Source organism: Athene cunicularia (assembly GCF_003259725.1).
Source record: "Athene cunicularia isolate RWA chromosome 5 unlocalized genomic scaffold, athCun1 chr5_part1, whole genome shotgun sequence".
NCBI lineage: Eukaryota > Metazoa > Chordata > Aves > Strigiformes > Strigidae > Athene > Athene cunicularia.
Window position 1 is genome coordinate 4,207,747 of NW_020799101.1, and position 19,169 is coordinate 4,226,915.

At 43.8% G+C, this 19,169-nt stretch overlaps 2 protein-coding genes across 7 annotated transcripts in view; one reads left to right on the forward strand and one right to left on the reverse strand.

Moving 5' to 3' along the window:
• The first annotated feature begins 30 nt into the window (after positions 1–30).
• CDKN3 (cyclin dependent kinase inhibitor 3) lies at positions 31–7,978 on the forward strand. Its single transcript, XM_026849773.1, has 7 exons — positions 31–136; positions 635–690; positions 2,208–2,252; positions 3,795–4,017; positions 4,895–4,926; positions 6,284–6,387; positions 7,696–7,978. The coding sequence occupies exons 1-7, from the start codon at positions 63–65 to the stop codon at positions 7,780–7,782; spliced, it is 621 nt and encodes a 206-aa protein (XP_026705574.1). The 5' UTR covers positions 31–62; the 3' UTR covers positions 7,783–7,978.
• A 3,728-nt stretch (positions 7,979–11,706) lies between these two features.
• The window catches only part of GMFB (glia maturation factor beta), a 28,694-nt gene continuing 21,231 nt past the window's right edge, over positions 11,707–19,169 (reverse strand). For 2 of the 6 annotated variants that reach the window (XM_026849068.1, XM_026849063.1), the window contains 6 exons: positions 17,801–17,869; positions 17,492–17,539; positions 14,503–14,615; positions 13,874–13,897; positions 13,509–13,652; positions 11,707–12,976 (listed from right to left, as the gene is read on the reverse strand). In XM_026849068.1, coding sequence (XP_026704869.1) covers positions 12,949–12,976; positions 13,509–13,652; positions 13,874–13,897; positions 14,503–14,615; positions 17,492–17,539; positions 17,801–17,869 — 426 coding nt within the window. In that variant the 3' untranslated portion in view covers positions 11,707–12,948. Of the gene's footprint in view, positions 12,977–13,508; positions 13,653–13,873; positions 13,898–14,502; positions 14,616–17,491; positions 17,540–17,800; positions 17,870–19,169 lie in introns of those variants that run through there. The other 4 variants (XM_026849065.1, XM_026849064.1, XM_026849067.1 and 1 more) reach the window with 4 other exon arrangements.

Genomic DNA, 19,169 nt, shown 5'->3' on the forward strand with positions numbered 1-19,169 from the left:
CGGGGCCGGGGCCGGGTTCCCCGGGTGAGTCTCTCGCTCTCCTCCCGCCGGAGCCCTGCGCGATGCAAGCGGGCGGCTTTGACTCCTCTGACGAAGACGCCGCTGAGGAAGATCTGAAGCCGCTCCCCATCTCCTGGTGAGACGATCCCGCCTTTTTCCCCATCAGCAACTACGCGGGAATTTGCGTTAAATTCCTCTGCGGCCAAACGGGAGGTTTTTCCTGAAGGAAACCCGTGCCGGGCTCTGGTGACCTGCCGGAGGGAGGGCAGCGGTTGTGTTTGGCCTGAGGGTGCCCCTGACAAGGGGTTAAGTTCATGCTGGCGACTTGTCAGGCGGTGTGGGGCCAGGCCGCTTTTGGAAGCGTTTGCCAGTCACTGTCGGTCTTGCTAGCCCAATTGTCTCGGGTGCTAACAGGGAGGTCTGTCAACACTTTCTGTCCTCCTGGGCACGGGTACGTGATGAAGTACACTACCAAACGTGTGATTCCTTTGTCTAATGTTCTAGAAATAACACTGGAATACTTCCACTTTATTCTTAAATTTGAATTATAGGTCCCTCAGAAAAGGTATGTCTAGTAGTGAGTTATCCCTATTCAGATAATCAAAATGCTCTGGGTTTTTTTATTTTCTGATAGGTTGTCTTTGTCCCCTGTCTACTCTTCTCAGTTCCTGGGATTATGTTCCCTCCCAGGTAAGAAGCATTCACTGAAATTTGCAGACGTGTTTGAAGTTGAAGAGAGGTGTAATACCTTGTACTCCAAAACTCTGTGTTGCGTTTACTGGATGGGGTGACTTGTTTTGTGCTACTGGAGTAATTGTTTCAGAAGTACCAAAACTAATCTAGAGAATATCTTAATGCAAGATCATATGGCAGAGTGGTAAGAGAATAGTGGCTCTCTTACGTTGTCAGTTAAAATATTTGTCTTTTGAGCCTGGCTTACTATTTATAACAAGCAACAATAGCAAAGCAAGACTGCTTTGACAAATAATTCCTTTATAAGATATATTGGGCTCAAATTACATTCACTTGTTGTGCTGACAGTTCTGTATTGCTCTCCCTTAGTGACTGGGTTGCACTACCATGGCCATGATATAAAAATAAACATACACACTTTTGCTGTATTTTTAACTACCAAAACTGCAGCCATGGTGAATCTCCTTTGATCACAGAAGAGATGGAACTGCTGGTGATGACAGTGTGAACTTTCCCTTCTTCATTTAAAGCAGTTAATCAGTTTCCATTACCCAACGCTGAGAAATACAAGCTTGGGGCTAATGCCATACTGAAGAACTAGAAAACAAATGTTGAATAATATTTGAATTTAAGATATATGGAAGTGGATGATGGCCAGTGCTGATGAAAATCCCACTAGTGCTTGAAAGCCAGTGAATGTAGATATGTCAAAAAATTGCTGCATATTTTTTTTAGCTACCTGAGCAGTTCGGGTAATAGCTATTTAATCTTCAGATGATAATCTCCAGTCGTAGCCCTGCCAGTCCTGCTCTTGGTCTGCAGGATTCTGCTGTCAGGCATTCAGAAGGTGTTTCAATGCACAATCCTGACTGTTGTCAGGGCAGACAGAAAGGTTGTGTGCCAATGGGGCTGTGAGACAAGGAGGGAAGCAGAGGGAGGACACAGTGCAAATATTTTTAGCAGCTGCATCTCACAAACCAAACAATAACTATGGATATTGCAGCGTGGTGTTCTGTAGGGGTTGCAAAAATGCCTTGGTAGCATGATATGAGGAAAAAATGGAAGTGGCATTATGCTGAGAATTTAATAGTAAGGAGGATTTTTTTATGTGATTTGTGCTGAGTATTAGTGAACAGGGAACTAACTTACTTTCCTGTCAGTCAATCAGATAACTCTTAAGTGATTTCTATCCAGCCCTTTTATTTGTTGTGGGGTTTTTTTTAAGCTGCACCCTGATTTATAGTATCCAAACCTTTTCATCTGGAAAATGCATAGAAGCTTAAAACCTTGGGCAGATTACTTTGAATCCTATTACAGTATTAAGGAGATAATGGTGTTTGAACTGTTTTCTGCACTGACGATCTATTTGCAAAAATAAGAACTGTATTTTATTTGGGGTGTAGCTTTGTTACTTTGTTTGGTTTTGATGCAAGGTTGTCTGTGCTCTATTCTAGCAGCTGTTCTGTAAAGGTCTCTTACCTGGAGTGGTAACTGTCCTTCGTAATTTGTTTTAGGTTGCAGGTTTAAGGATGTTAGAAGAAATCTTCAGAAAGATATAGGTGAGTCTCAAGTATAAGTGCCTCTCACTTCCATGAACAACGTAACTGGTTGGTAACTGGTTGAACAACATTACTGCAGGTAAACTGGAAGCATAGGTTACTGAGAAGCTAGAGGTTTATTTTGTCTTAGCCTGGAGACTGTTGGGGTTGCTGTTTAATCTAAGGCTCCAGACACCAGGTGTCTAAAATGGTGGTGGTTGATTTATACTTTTGATGGATGTTGTAGCTGTCCGTGTACATGCCACAGTGTTAGAACGCACAGCAGCTCTTTACAAAGTCTTGGTACATCTGACAGCAATGTCTTTCTGAGTTTTGGCAACACTGTACTTGGAGATGCAGCAAATATCTTGGCACAGCCAAGGTTACGAATACGCAGAATCGCTTTCAGGTGTGCAGTGCCACTTGGTGGCTTCTGCAAATATTCAGTAAGTAGTCAGAGTATTTCCAGGCTGGAGCTATACAGGCCTCTGCATATCTTTCACAGTAACCACAAGGTCTGCTAAGTTGGGTGCAGGAGAAGGCATCTTCAGAGCAGCTGCGTTCAAAATGAATTACAAACTTGTGTCCTGGTTTAACCCCAGGCAGCAGCTAAGCATTATGCAGCTGCTCTCTCACTCCTCCCAAAGAATCAGAAAGAAAAAAATAAAACTTGTGTGTTAAGATGAGAATGGTTTCATAACTAAAATAAAAAATATAATATTTATAATGAAAAGGAATCTAATAAAAAAAGTAAAGCCCAAGAAAAGACAAGTGATACACAACACAATTGCTCACCACCCGCTGACTGACACCCAGCCAGTCCCCCAGCAGCAACCCACCCCCAGCCGGCTCCCCCCAGTTTCTATACTGAGCATGATGTCCCAGGATATGGAATAGCCCTTTGGCTAGTTTGGGTCAGCTCTCCTGGCCACACTCCCTCCCAGCTTCTTGTGCACCTCCCCACTGGCAGAGCATGAGAAACTGAAAAATCCTTGACTACTTAGCAACAGCTAAAACATCAGTGTGTTATCAACATTATTCTCACACTAAATCCAAAACACAGCGCTGTACCAGCTACTGGGAAGAAAATTAACTATCCCAGCCAAAACCAGGACTCTTGTAATTTCCTCTTCCCAGAGAAAATAGAGATTGGAATAGAAAAGATGAAATCATGTAAAGATTTGTGCCTAGTATTTGTCTGTAAACACCAGCAGAGTAGAGATTAATAGCAGAAGCCCACAGTGTTTGGAAATAGTCACGTCTGGAGATGGGACAGAATCATGCTTATGCTGGCAGCTGTTAACAGACTGTTCTGGGTGCTGATGTGCTGTCTTGTGAGGCTTGTCTTGAGACTCTGAACTCAGAAAATTCCCCTCATAAGTTACCTGAAGGCAAGTGTGGGAGGGACTCAGTAGAAGTAAATGCTGCTCAAAGCAAAATTGCTAACTCCTATTGTCTTAACCTCAAAGATTAAACAAGTGAATCGATACCAAGTAGCTTCACTGTTTATCCTTAAGCTTGATAGGCTTTGGTTTATTTGCAAGTGTCTTAATCTTTTGGCAGAAGAACTAAAGAACTATGGGACCCAGGATATATTTGTGCTTTGTACCAGAGGAGAGCTCTTAAAATACCGAGTACCAAACCTTATAGACGCCTACCAACAGCATGGGATCTGTGTGCACCACTATCCTATTCCTGATGGGGACGCTCCTGACATTGCCAAGTGCTGCAAAATTCTGGAAGAGCTCAGAAGCTGCCTGGAAAGTAACCGGAAAACAATTATACAGTAGGTCCTTGTTGCCTCCCTTTCACCTCACATTCCTGTAAAAGACACTGGCTTCTCTCCAAATGCATGACCAGCTGCAACAGAATTCTGTCAAATTCCAGTTGCGTTCTTTAGGGTTAGTTCAGCTGTGAAAAGCTGCTTGTTTCTCCTCCTGCACCCTTTTGGAGCTAACTTGTCTTTTGTAAGATATGAATCTCCCATTTCCCCTTGCTCCATCCAGCAAGAGCTTCAAAGCATGTGTTGGATGGCACCACAGGGCTCCTTGCTGCTAGCCCAGCCTGGGTATCAGGTGTACAGTACGAGTTGTTAGCTAAAGCAGCTGTTTGTCAGAGGGTAACACACCCTGGGGCTGTTTATCAGGGATTTGGTGGATTCCAGCAGTGCAAAATTCACTCTTAAATTGCATGAAACTGGTTTAAAGTAATTTCTGTAGACACTTGTCGCTGAGCTCAGGGTGGAGGGGAAAAGCTTTCAGAGTGCCTTGTTCTCAGAATGATGCTGCTGACAGCTCTCTGCACAGACATCCTCTGAGTCCCTGCTGCTGTCATTAGCTCACAACTATCATCAAAGCCTTAAGCTGGAGTAGAATTTAAAGAAAATTGAGATTGTCTGTCCTCATGTGCCTTTGAAACCATTTACCGTGAACGAAGGAGAACTTTAAAATTGCACTTTCTTTAGAAGGACACTACTTAAGGTCTGAAGAATAAATGGGAGATAAGACTTGTAGGTATTTCTATAGAAATTCTTATTCTAACTTTTTTGTACCAGTGCTCCTCTTGGTTATAATAAGGCAAGAATTGTGTCTGTATATTTACATATTGAGGGGGCTATGAGTGTTGCAGGTTGTCACAGCCAAACCTTCTCTCCTCTTTTTCAGCTGTTACGGCGGCCTCGGACGTTCGTGTCTCAGTAAGCAGTTGCTTTCCCCTTCTCTGCCCTGATTAACTAACCCATCCCACAGACCTCATGAGACAGCACTTTCTGAAAGAGCCAGATTCTTGGGAAAGGTGTTGTCAAATGGTAGTGATGTTAGCTGCCTGTATAGAAACTGTTTCTGATGAGTGACAAGAGTATGGGACAGGGAAGGCATCTTCCCCCTGGACTCAGCACTGGTGAGGCCACACCTGGGTTCAGTTTTGGGCCCCTCCAAAAAGGCCATTGAATGACTCGAGCGTGGCCAGAGAAGGGCAACGGAGCTGGGGCAGGGTCTGGAGCACAGGTCTGCTGGGGAGCGGCTGGGGGAACTGGGGGGGTTCAGTCTGGAGAAGAGGAGGCTGAGGGGAGACCTCCTGGCCCTCGGCAACTCCCTGCCAGGAGGGGGCAGAGAGGGGGGATGAGTCTCTGGAGCCAAGGAGCCAGCGCCAGGCCCCGAGGGAATGGCCTCAAGCTGCCCAGGGCAGGGTCAGGCTGGCTCTGAGGAAGGATTTCTGTGCAGAAGGGGCTGTTGGGCGTTGGAATGGGCTGCCCAGGGCAGGGGGGAGTCCCCGGGATCCCTGGAGGGGTTGAAGAGTCGGGCTGAGCCAGCGCTGAGGGATCTGGGGGAGTTGGGAATGGTCAGGGGGAGGGTCATGGTTGGGCTGGAGGAGCTTCAGGGGCTTTTCCAACCGAGGTGATTCTATGTCATGGTACAGCTCTCAGAATGTAGGTGAGGGGATGGAGGGTCAGGCAGGGCCAGTCTTTCAGTGAGGCTGATAGAAAGTTCTCTCTAACTTTCTCTTTCTCCATTTTCACTGCAAATTTTAGCCTTGTCTGACCGATAGGATTGCACTTTCCCTGTTTCCCTGAACATCTCCTCAAGAAAGGAGATGATCCTATTCCTCTGTCTCTTTTCAGCCCAACATTCCCCCTAAAGCTTTCAGGGGTGGTGTTGTGTGTGCCCCAGAAGTGATGAGTGGTGAGATTGCCAAAAAAGCAAATGTGGTTAGAAGGCACAAAGAGGATTTAACAGGGTGTACTGGGACTTGTTCTTGAAAAGTCTTTAGTATTTGCTTCCCAAATGCTGCTAGAAAGGCCAGGAGGAAAAAAGCAGGAGGGTTTTCACCTATTTCCAAAGCCTGCAGGCTTGGACAGGAGCAGCAGGCAGGTGGAGCCAGCACCAACAAATAGCATTCACCAAAAGATCTGACAGATCTGTGATCCCGATATGATGAGGTTGAGTTTTGCTGGAGGGGTTTTCATGGAAGAAACTTATTACTGTGCAGAAGTGGTACTGTGTACAGCAGGAGGTGCTCAGTAGCACACACGTGTATGTACCTTTCCCTTCCAGTAGCTGCATGTCTCCTGCTTCAGCTTTTGGATGCGCTGGCACCTCAGGAAGTGATCGAGAGCCTCAGAAACTTGAGAGGATCTGGGGCAATACAGACCATCAAGGTAATGAGGCTACGGCAGGTAATACACATGTTGAAACAAGAGCGGAGAGCTCGGACAGTCCTCGCCTCCAGTTCCCAAAGGGATCCCTCTGGCTTTGTGATGCCCCACAGCTGCTACTCTCTTGGGTTTGAGCCGCTTTCAGCTCTCTGTTCTCATGCTGATTCTGCCGTGTTCTGCCTCTACTGAGTTCAGCAGCTGTTCTCCTGTCAGCTCTTCACCATCATTAGTAACTTGCTGCTTTCTCCTCCCTTATCCCTGCTCATCACTCACTAAATTATTGTCCCTTTTTCTGTTGCTCACATTCTCCTCAACTTGGGCATCTGCATGGCTTTTCTGCCTTGGTTTTGTTCATCTTCCTAACCCAGCTAGCCACATTCATCTTCCGTGGCTATCACGTCAGTCTTGTACTGGCAGTCTTCTTTTAAGAAGTATCCCTAGCACTAGTGTTAAAACCTACAGCTAAAGTTGCTGAAAATAATGTTTTTTTCTTCTTTTGATGGGATTTTTAGCTCCTCTGTGTACATATTTGTTGATAGGAGTCCTAGATGTTATGCTCTTAGAACAGTTCTGTGCACAGGAAAGAGGAGCTGACATTTTAAAAGTTTACAAAATAGTAGTTTCTGAGGACAAATTGTTTCCTAAAGACTGTCTCTTTGCTAGCTGGTGAGCCCCTCTGGAAGGCAAATTTTATTTAAACTACTTGTTGAAAATCAATTTCTCGCAAACCAAGAGAGCAGGTGGGGAGCAGCTTACATCCTTGGCTGACGAGGTGGGGGAGGATATGGACAAATGTTATAACTGAAAGCCCTGGCAGCCACTTGGAATGGGTGATCTGTCCTTTAGCCTCTGCTGACCAACCTTTTTATCTCATTTTGAACACTTGCATAATCAATACTCCACATGATGTATGAACTGACCTAAAAACTGTTACTATAAATTGTTGTACATCATCATACCAGCTAAAGGCTGTGTTCTGCATCATGGGCTTGTTATGGAGAGAGTAATGCTCCTGGTGACCCAAATAAAGCTCTGAATTCTGACGTGAAGCTCCCACCTACTGAGGGCCACGTTTTGTGTTACCATGAGCTCCTGTGAGCCCTTTCTGAGGAACCACAGGAGCCCAGCCAGGATCCACATAATTCATGTCTGTTGGTGAAAAATTCCAGAGGATTTGAGTAAGCACGAGACCAAATAAACAGACTAGAGGGTGCAGTTTTCGCCTTGGGGTATCAAACAGCTTTTTAAGATGGGTAGTGCCTTTTCTTAAAGCATCAAGCACTCATTCCAGGTCTGGTTGTGCTTTTTCAGCAATACAATTACCTCCATGACTTTCGAGAGAACCTGGCTGCACATCTGGCAACAAAGGATACAGTGTTCAGATCGGTATCACGGTAACGAATACCAGCATGGTGCATCTTTGTGGCTACAGCAGACACCTGCAGACATCTCACTCCTGCCCTTCAGTTTCTCACTGCTACTTGCCTGTGTGACACAGCTGCTCCCTTCCAAATTTTGGTGTAAATTTTGGGGTTGGGGGAAGGAAACTGTACAGCATCTTTCTCTATTTAGGAGTCTTTAATACTCACTGCCTCAAAACTTCATGTATTTGTGTTACTGTTCTGCCTGCATGCCTAATGAGCTTTTTTCCCATATAATAATAATTCAAACACCATCTACTTCCCCTTTAACATCACTCGGTACCGACAGTGTACGCGGCTGCTGCCGCTGAACTGCTGCGCTGGTGTTTCCACATTGCCATCCTCCGGGCTGCTCCAGGGAATGTACCAAGCAGAAGGGAGGCTGGGCTGCTGGAGCAGCAGCTGAATTTCAGTTTGACTTTGTTCTGCACAGCCTGAGAATTGGGACGAGCCTCTGTGAGGAAGGAGAATAGCCTGTAACTCCTCACAGCTAAGTGCAGACTCCTAGTCCCCAGAGGCTGGCTTCTGCACCAGCGTGCAGGGGAAGGAAAAGGGGAGAAGTGAAGGGTAACTCCTTCTCCACTGCCTTTTTAAGATAATCACGCTGGGGTAATGTAACCAGATAAAAATTGCATCACCGGAGCTGTTTTTAAAAAAATCCCCTCAGCTCTACTTTTAAACCAAGGGAAAGTCAAGCATGAAAGTTTTCCTGGAGCGCTCACCCCTTATGAACTAGTAAGAACTCATTTTAAAATGTCACAGTCCTGCTCTTAGTGTGTCCAGGGATGTGTAGGAACAAGACCCCTCATTCCAAAATGAGGTTTTTATACTGAAAATCTGTGATGAACCAAGCAGGTGGGGATTTCTGTATCTGGTTATGGTAGGAAGAGACACTGTGCAGTAGCTGTGTGGGTGAGATTCTGGCCCAGCACTTCTACATGCTAACACTAGAAAAATAGCTAATAGAAAATAAATCAGGTGTGGGCTGGAGAGAATCTCACAGCAATGTGCCTGTAACAGTCAACATCCCTCCTGTTTAACTATATCCACTCTTAAAGACAAGAGAAGAGGAACAGGTGCCTCAAGAAGATATTTAAATTAGTTCTGTTCTACCCTGAGGAGTCACATTCATCTGCCTCGGTGCCTGGGTGTGCTCCGAGGCCCTGGGAGGAGGTTTGGGCTCTGAACAAAGCCTGTGTCACCCCCGCTGTGACACCTGCCACTGGAGTCTAGGAGCTGCTGCCTCTGGCCTGAAGTCACGTGCAGTTGCTGGCAGCCAAGTGTCAGCATCCTGGCTGCCCTTTCCTCACAGTTAATTCTCCAAAAGCTTTTTTCCACCCGAGTGCTTCAAGAATGCAGCTGGTTGCCTCTGTGGTACCAGCACCTCAAGGGTCACCTCCCTGTTGCCAACAATGACACAGAGGCTCAGGTTATATTTTAATAAAGTTTCAGTAACTTCTCAAGTCAGAAGCTGTGATGTGAGGCTCTACCACAGCATGGTGGTTTTGAGCTGAAGTTGAACTTGCCGATTTGCTAATTTTAAAATTTACAGACTCCTCTTAACACCTTGCTGGAACTCAGACACTAAGATGCACGTTTAAAGGTGATTTCCACAGATTGTATTTCATCAGCTTTTACTGCCATTCCCTTCTCCACCCTTAGGGCAAACAACAGGAACTCTTCCAGTTTCCACAGCATGGAATCACTTACAGAAAATACTTTGCTCAGAATGTGCACGGTTCCTTCCCTGACACTCAAACAGAAATACAAAAATGCCTGTCTGGCCCTTCATCAGTACTCAATCCTTGCAGCTGGTGGTTTTCAGATATTACATATGTATCAGCTGACTTTTTAAGATGCTATAGCAGGAAACTTGCTGACAAATGTTCATTTTCTCCACAATATTTTGCCTCCTGGAACTCCCCAACTCACCTACGTGCCTCTCCTCCTGCAGCACTTGTTTTCACAGGGATCATTCCAGTAAAACCCCAATGCCAGGCTCACACCACCAGGTAAAGAACAGCATTCACACCCCCCAGCAGCTGGGTGGGTGCTGGTAGACATTAACTTTGTTTTAAAAACTAAAAAGGCTGAAACCAGTTTCTAAGCAGCTTCCTCTGCAGCACTCTGCTGGGTGGCCCTCACACTTCAACACGCTGGGTTCTCGTTGGACTTTCTACCTTGCACTTGTGACCTTTCTCTGCAGTGTTTTGACAGTTTAAAGACCTTTAAAATTAATTAATTCTTCAGTTCTTACATACTTAACCCCAGCGGGCAGGACAGGCTCCAAATAAGCATTTTGCTCCTGGGGTTCATGGTGGATTTGAGTTCACCAGAACTACACTGGCAAGTGACGCTGGTTTTCAGCTCCGAGTTCCTCTGGGTCAGAAATACTGCCATGCGCTTTTACATTAGCTGTGTAAAACCAGTGCAAGAGCTACGAACATTATGCTAAATATTCCTGGCTGAAGCTGCTCCACAGGTGGAGGGGGGATTCAGAAGAGGAAGGGAGTTTCAGAAGGTTTTTTTTTTCAGTTGAACTCAGTAAATCCTGCGTTGATGATTCTGGTGTATAACCGGGCTTAAATCAGCCCAAGTACCAAGGGAATGAGATTTATGGAGAAGGCCAAGGAGAGCTAGGGGCTATGAGCCAGTGAGCCTCATTTCCCTAACAGATTAATAAATACACAAATATAAGAAAGGGTTAATTAGCTTTGCTTCTGCAGGCAGAAGTTGTATCTTGCCACCATCTCTGAAGGAGCTAAGCAGCAGGAAAATAAAATGGTCCAAAAGGAATAATATTTCTGAGTTTCCAAAAAGCCTTTCAAAAATTCTTCTGCTAAAAGCAAAACATTATTATTGCATAAAGAAGAAAATCCTCCTGGGCAGCGAAGAACCGATGGAAAGGGCTGGCAGAAGGGAATAATGGGGTTTGGGTGAGGGGCTCCTCACATTGCTGGGTCCCAGCCTTGGCACAGAAAACTCAGGCCAAGAGATAATGCCTGCAACGGCCACAAATGTTTTGGGACAGTCGGGGAGGGGAATCAATCTTGTAGTGCTGAATGGTTGCGCAATGACGGTGTGTGAAATTAAGTGTCAATAAAAAAGCATGAGAAAAGCAATTTTATAGACATAGTAATAAGCTGTCAGGTGTTGTTACTTAGGAAAGAGAATATGAAGTTGCCCCAGCCTGAATTCTGATAGCCCCCGTACATTACAAAAAGAGGAGGAATTCAGAAGCAGAGAGCAGAAAACCACCACTCTAAAACCCCATGGCACCCAAATTTCCTGTGATGACAACAGCTGTGGTCTCCTCCAGCTTAGAAAAGGAACATTTGTGGAGGAGAAAGGATAACCACGAAGCTACAGAAGGAATTCCCGTCAGGAGATTAAATACACTCCTCTGCTTTGAGACATGACAGGATGAAAGTCTATTTGATCATGCCCAGCATCAATAAGGTGCAAAGGGGGAAATTTCCAATATGTCTCAGAAAGTAAGAGCTTGGAGGCACCAAATGAAGTCTGGCAGAACTTTTAAACAAGGATTTTTTTTACATACTGACTCCCTTGCAGAACTCACCATCTCAGGGTATCTTCCATCCTGGGCTACGAAAGCGCCCAAAAAGCAGCTGGATTCATGGCAGAAAAGTTATTCAAGGGCTGTGTAAGAGGCCAACTGCTCAGGGCAGTGTCACAAGCAGGTTTCCACATCCTCAGGGACACATCCTCCCGCTGTTCAGTTCAGGCAGGAATGCTGACTCCCTGCCCTGTGTCACATCCCTTTTCCTCAGGCCTTGCCTCCACCCGACACACTGGGATCAGACTGTCTGGGCAACGCAGGAGCAGCCTTCGTACGACTTTTATTGCATCTAACACCCAAGAGACCCACAGTGAACAAATCAACAGTTTATACAAAAAAAGTTTTACTAGAACTCAAGAAACTATTCATTATTCTCCAGCACAGATAAATGAAAAAGATCCCTAATTATTACTCCTAAATTAAGCAGCTGTTTGCAGTCACAATTTACAATGCAATATTATCAGTTTAGCTGAAACATCTTCCTTTTGCCCCATCTACTATTTATCTGCAGACCCATGAAAAAAGAAAAAAAAAAAAGCAGGAAATCAGAGCTTCCCTTTTCCAGACATAACTTGATTCAGTGTTCTATTTTTAAATGGTAATGCAATTATCCATCATAAAACAAACAGATGAATACAGGAAGTATCTGTTCAATTTAAAAACAAAACAAGGCACCAGGTACAATTAAGTGTTTCTGAATTTAAGGTTTCTTTTTTTATTATTATTATTTATTGCACTAAGGAACAGCAGGGCAGTTTCATAATCTCACTTTCTGCTTTGAAAAAGTCTGTAGTACTCAAATTCCAGAGTATTTTCATCACTGGGCCTGATAAATACAGGTTTGTCCATTTGTTAATAAAACAGACGTTAAAAGAAAAAAAAAATCATTTAAATTCACTCCTTCGTGGACAATTCAACTTCTCCTATCACAATGGCATACACTTGAGATTGAAGCAAGGGTAATGTGAAAATACAGAAGTCTCCGAACCATGCATATACAGGAAAAAATAAACCAGATAGAAAAGAATAAAATAAACCAAAAATAGAGCTCCTATGTTTTTTTCAACTGTGTCCATGAAGTCACCTCATAAGACCAACGTCGCCTACAGGTACAACACACAGCACCTCCAGTCCTTCCCAAGCACTCGGCAGCTACAGCTGATTTAGAGTTAAGAGTGGGATACATGAGTCCAAAGGAGCCACTACAAAGCCCGGCTTAAAGAAAATCCCTAGTGTACTAAGGCTAGTCAGAAACAAATACCTGCTTGAGGATTATGGCTGTTCCTTATGGAGTGCAAAGTCAAAACTTTTCAAAACCCAGTAACCTTTACATTAATTTACACGTAATTCTTTAATTTCAATGTCCCAGTAAAATATAAGAAAACAGTCTTTCCACAAGTATAAAATGTGGAAATATTTTAAAAATAGGGGTCATTGTTCTCTAACGCAAATGCGATCATCAGGTTCCGTATTTAATCTTGGTAAGAGGTTCTCGTGGTAAAGAATCCATGTTTTGTGGCTTTTGCATGCACTTAACTGGAACAAAGCTTGCTGAATGTCTTCTTAAGAGCTCACCAGAACATAAATCATGCTGGAAAATAAAATAAAAATATTAAGATGCACCATTTTGTTAGCGTTACACATTTAATTACACAGTCGCATATTCTGAGGAGCAAATCTGTATGAGATACGTGGATTGTGACAAGATTTTACCGAAAACCCATCGGAAAGGCATCATAAAGCACAACAGGAACTGATGCAACAACCAGTTGTCACTACACTGAGTGAAATTCCAACAGGGAGTTCCGTCTGGACGTGATGCCTACGTGTCGGTAGCCTGAACTACCCTGGCTGTGCGGGAAGAAGCACAGCGTGTGTTGTTGTATTATGTTAAAAGATTAAAAACTTGGAGCTTTCAAGTCTCCAGTCACGGTGTAAAGATTCAAAATAGTCATTACAACCAAACTAAGACCTGTGTCTTAGAATAAACGGTAACTGTGGATTCTTTTTCAGGCAAGTTGGCACTGTATGTATTCTTATGTACAAAATTTCTCTTGTGCACTGAGCCAGAATTTCAGACCAAAGATTAGATGGAAGACAGAGGGGGAAAAAAACCCACTTACCCATATAGGTAGTAAAAAAATGATAGAAGGTAGAATGCTAATTTGCACCATCCTTCTTTCTGGCAATAGGCTAAAATATCTGCATTCATGATGGTTGTAGGATCATACAGACCGGGGCCACTCATCACAGGTCTACTCATGTACCTGAAAGTGACGCAGAGTTAGTTTTGTGGTGACAGCGATGGGAAATGTTGGTACCTCCCCCCAACCCCCCAGTAATACCAGAACCAAGACAAGGAACCGCGCCCCTTCCAGCTAAGCCCATCAGCTCCCTGTAGGAGATGGCCAACTGCGAGAGCAATACGAAGCTCCCAACTAGACGTGACTACGGAAGAGCTTTCCCAGACGGTGCCGCGGCAGCTTACCTCAGCCTTAAACCACGCTGAACTGTGGTGCACCAAAAGGAAACAGGACAAATTTATAAATAAAGTGAAAAACGGGATTCCTTGTGGAAGGGTTGGAAAAGCTGGAGAAGAGACCAACGTATAACCCTACGTAACCTACAGGCTCTACTCACTAACAAAACGCATGCTGGCTACCGTGCTGGAGGAATACTCACTACAAAATTATCCTGAAATTGTAGTTTAAGGCGGGCTACTAGCCAAAGGAACAGTCCTCTGACAGATAGAGCCGCGCAGCGGAAGCTGGTTTTGCTGCGTTACGTTTCAACCAGACCAGCTCCCTGCACAGGACTAACACCAGCACAAGGAGAGGTGGTGCCCTGGTCTTACTGGCAGGAGGAAAGCAGGAGCCGCCTTTAAGGCACACGCCATGCAACCCAGCTCTTGGGTAGCACAAGAGAGTAACAAATAAAAATGACAGAGAAAGCAAAGCGATGGGTTTTGGTTTATAGCCATGATGTAAACTTTCTCAGTGTCGTATCAGAAAGCATCTTTATTTGCCAAAGACATGGAACGCTCGACAGGAAGCGCTGCAAGGGGAGAATGAGGAGCAATTAACGCGAGTACAGAGATACCAGACTCGTCAACATTACCTCCAAATATGATAAGCCAACAAAGGCATATTGAGACCCAGTGTAAGCCACTCTGCTGCACAGAGAAACATAACACAGAAGAATGCATGGATGAGGTACTCTGGAAGTACAAGCTGGAAAAGAAAAACACGAGTTAGAAGTTTTGATTAACTCAAAGGAAAACATGTGGTGTTTAATCTATTTTGGAGATAAGCTATTGTTTAAAAACTATTATTAAAACCAACACTATCAAGAACAAGACTGCAGAACGTGAAAACAGCAACCAGCAGTACCTGCCTTACTGTTTTCACATATTCATGAACCAAGAAGAAAAATTTATAAAGCGTAATGCTCAGATCAATAGTTTTTTTTAAACACTTCTATTAAACTAAGTGCACTGTTAGCAGATTCCACACTTTATACGTGACCTTCATAACAGAAGAGATCATCAAGATATTTCTGCTCATGCAACAGAGAAATATCAGTAGGAAACACGCTCCATATAACGGAAAGATAAATATAGATAATATAAAAGCAAAAAGATGTTTTGTGTTTCCCCATTCTACAGCTTCGTTTTGGTATTCACACATACATCATTGTTCAGATTCAAACCATCGCCAAAATGCAATACCTTAGGCAGAGCTTTACCAAAGGAGATCAGCAGTGAGGTTTAGGCCCACCGGTCTGCGGAGGCTGAGCTGCCTGGCGCAGGAGGGCATGGCAGCAGCCACGCACCCACCGCCCGGGGCCTATTAGCCAGCTTCGTTCTCCTGCACGAGGACCTGCTGTGCATGCTTTATAGCATCATGCTGGCCAGCAGAAGCCCACAGAGCTAATTATCAGGTTACTGTGAAATCACAGAAAGCGTGAAATGCCAGGTAGTGTTAGTTGTTACTAACAGGAACCGTATGGAGGGATACACAAATTAAACGCATGCAAAGAGCCAGCAAAATCTCACACCCACCACAAGAGTAAAATTTTCTAAAACAAGTCACCCCAAAGTAGTATCGTTTACTCCTTTATCACACAATTTAGAAAGAAGCAAACCCGGTAAGCTTCTGACTTCTCACCTCAGGGCCTCATGAAAAATGCTCCATTTCTACCCAAAGATTTAAACTGTCTCTGCGTGTGCGCGCACACACACACCCCACACACACTCTACCCACCTCTTTTTGTGTAATATGACTAACACTGCATAAGATGACTACCCTGACGTTCCAGTGTTTTATATTTTTTTTCATTTTCTCTCAGCAGACATTTCTTTTAAACCCCAAAAATATCTTCCTAGAAATCTAAAAACTGCCAACAGACATCCTCACCACCTACTTTGCTACAACATTCTGCTTCTCTAAATGAAGAATATCAAACAAAGCAGACTTGCGTCAACATCAACAAAGATAAGCTGTCATAGGTGAAATATTTCAAGTAAATATTTTGGTCCAGATCCTTATTTGTATACTTACCACTTACAACTTGGCAATCATTTCTAAGAGAACAACCACCACCCTATCCAAAACACAAAGCATTTGGCAGCCTGCCGAGACAGACTTACCAGATCTGAAAACCTACACGCACCTCATCACACATTTTTCTTTTATCTTGTTTATTATACCCCACTCCCACAAAATACCTGTCTCCTTCAAATCTACCACATTTGATCCTCCCTGGCTGTCCTAGAGGAAAATTAACTACATCATATTCTACCATGGTATTTATCAGAGAAGCAAGGGAGGAAGAAATCTTGTTGCTGAGAAGAGATACTACTATAATAGAAGCAGGGAAGGGAAGGCATCAACAGTGCACTAAGCAGTTACTATTTTGGGCTAATCTTTCTACTGAGGCATCTCAATTCCCACCAGGATTTTTGATTCTTTATAACAGGAAAACAACACTTCAGTGTGTTTTTCCAGCATCATTTACCAGACCCCTCAAGAGTTTGAATCTTATCTTCACTTTTAGTGGCTAATCTACTTTCACGGGAACAGCAAATATTATTAATTCATATTTTCAATTCACAAAGCTATCATATAAATAAACACTACATGCATGTGGGTTAACAGGAGGTTAATATTTGCATTAAACATGCGCATTGTAGTACTTCAAAGGTTGCGATAAGACCAAAATGCATCAATGTAATGAGAATCTGCCTTCCCCCATACTGTAGCAGAAATGGCTGTAGAACAGACCAAGCAAGGGAAACTGTTAGATGCACAATATCTGAGCAGCAAACCTCACCGAGATGCAATCCTCTGCCTATCACCTCTTCACCTCCCTGCCCGCCCTCATGCTGCAATACTCGCTGCCAATTTATGTGCTGGATGTCTAACACATATTTCCCCCACCCCACAGCTACTGTAAATTGATTTTTCATGGGTATAATTTACTTAACCCTTCAAAACACAACGAAGTTACAGTCTAGGCTGCGCTGCTGTGCTGCCCCTGCATTCGACCTCAGCCTGGGCACACCAAGCCGAAGTAAAAACACAAGAAAAGCACAAAACCCTGATATGCTCTTTAACAAGCATCCCTTTTATTATTGGCCTGTTACAGATGCAAGCAAATAGTTTGCCTCAAATTCCTTTCCTAAACCAAGGAGGGTCAGAGCTGCATCCGAGAGAGGCCACCAAGATATGGCCCTGATCCTGGAACATAAAATAGAGAAGTGACGATAATAACTATCACATTATGCCCACCTAAAGCCTCAAACAAGGTCAGAATCTCAGAGTTCAATAAATCTTGCTGGAAAAGTACTATTTATTTCTACCTGAAGTTCAGCTGATCGATAGGACATATATAACAGGCATGTAACAGTTTTCCCCACTTCACTGGGTAAGCAAGCAAAATTGTTTTGCACAAAATATGGAAATCCATGAAGTTGTTATAAACCCCAACAAACAAATAACGAGCAGATGAACAGGCACACTAAAACAAAACAGCTTAATAATATTACAAATGTTCCTAACAAAATGAAAGTGGCATTAAAAACATTAAACTGAAAAGCAGTACACACCTTCAATGCAATTTTGACTCTTTTAATCTTTTTGACCTTTTCAACTGTCTTTGTGCCGAAAACGTAGAAAGCAGATTGAAAGAATGTTAGTACGACAGCTGACAAGATCACCAGCAGATTAATAACAGTCAGAATATTCAACTTGAAAGTAAAGAATCAAAAAAGTTTCCCTAGAACTTTTATCTAACAGCTAGGCTTTGTCAACCCAGATGCAATTCTATTGCCTAGTTCGATTAAATCAAGGTAACACCAAAAATAAGCATTTTACATATATTTCTTTAAAAAAAAGATGTTTGCCATGCTACTTACAGGATTGAGTGTATTACATTGGTCTATGGGATTCTTGTAATCAGTCTTCAGTTCATCAAAAGCTATAATCTAGAAAAAAAATAAAATGGAAACAGTTGTGATTCGCCAGTCCAGGAGCAACAAAGTATTTTCTCCATGAAACGTAACATTTTTGGCACAGAGCTGTAACACTCAACCACTGCCGCTCTATTCAGGAACATAATTTCTCCTGAATAAATTCTGATGCCATAAACCCACAGATAAGACAGATCTGAAATAGGCTATACAAACAAGAAAGCAGAAGATACTTCAGGCATTCAGAGACCTCTGACTCTGCTCACACTCCACCTTTTTACCTCCCCACCAGCAAAGAATTTCCAACATCCCTTTCAGCAGTTTTTAACCCCACTTGCAGTGCGCTGACCCCAGATGTCAGAAGTGACTCTTGGCTGCCAGCAGGAAGCTGACACAGGGTTCATTAATGAAGAAAAAGCAAGAGCAATCTTAAAAGCAGCCAAATGTTTTGTCTCGTTGTCAAAGTAAATCCTGATCCCACATGTATGTCCAAAAGGTACATCCATAAAAAAACAGGTATATTTGACCTTCTTGTGCCATAAAAAACAGAGATGCTGATGAAATACAACAAAAGCCACATCTACAGAACAAATGTCATGCCAAACACTAAAAAAGTCTTAAGACAGACCAATTTATTATGAGTCTGAGATTCATCTCTGTTCAGGATAAGCCCCGATTTGCTTACAGGACAGGGCTGATATTAGTACAGAACGGTTTTTATTAAGGACAACTACAAAGCTTGAAACAGCGCCAAGAACAACATCCTCCTCACGTCCTCGCGTGGAGCAGCATCTCACAGCGCATCCGAGGTAAGCTCCTATCCGGCTAGCTCTCCCTGTGTCAGGCTCAAGGCAGAAAACTCTCAAGAAAATATTAATAAGTGAAAAAATATCAAAAATTAAGTCTCAGTATAAAGCATGAAAAGAATGTAGCATGTACCTCATTATTTCTGTTAAATAATGACTTCAGACTAAAATATTTTCAACCACTATGTTAAAAAGGCTTCACTCATTTAAAACGCCGCTTAGTGAAATAGATGTATCTTCTATCAGCATTTGAAAATCCGTGTTATTCCCAGACCAGACCTCCCCATCTCCCGGACCGCGCTGAGGGCGGGGATCGGATGCGATCCCCCAGCTGCCCCCACCGCTCCGCGAAGGCGGGCCGGGCCCTGGGGAAGCGGCGAAGCATTTCGCCGGCTGGGCCCTTTCGGAGATGCCGCTGGGCACCCCCCGGGCAGCGAGGAGAGGCCCCCCGGCAGCTCCCAGCCCTGCCGCTGGGGCTCCGTGGGGAAATCCTGGGGGTTCCTCCCAGG

Coding starts and splice junctions, on each gene's coding strand:
- CDKN3 (XM_026849773.1), top strand. CDS start 63: ATGCAAGCGGGCGGCTTTGACTCCTCTGACGAAGACGCCGCTGAGGAA. Junction 2,253..3,794: donor AAATCTTCAGAAAGATATAG/GTGAGTCTCAAG, acceptor ATCTTTTGGCAG/AAGAACTAAAGAACTATGGG. Junction 4,927..6,283: donor CCTCGGACGTTCGTGTCTCA/GTAAGCAGTTGC, acceptor TTTCCCTTCCAG/TAGCTGCATGTCTCCTGCTT.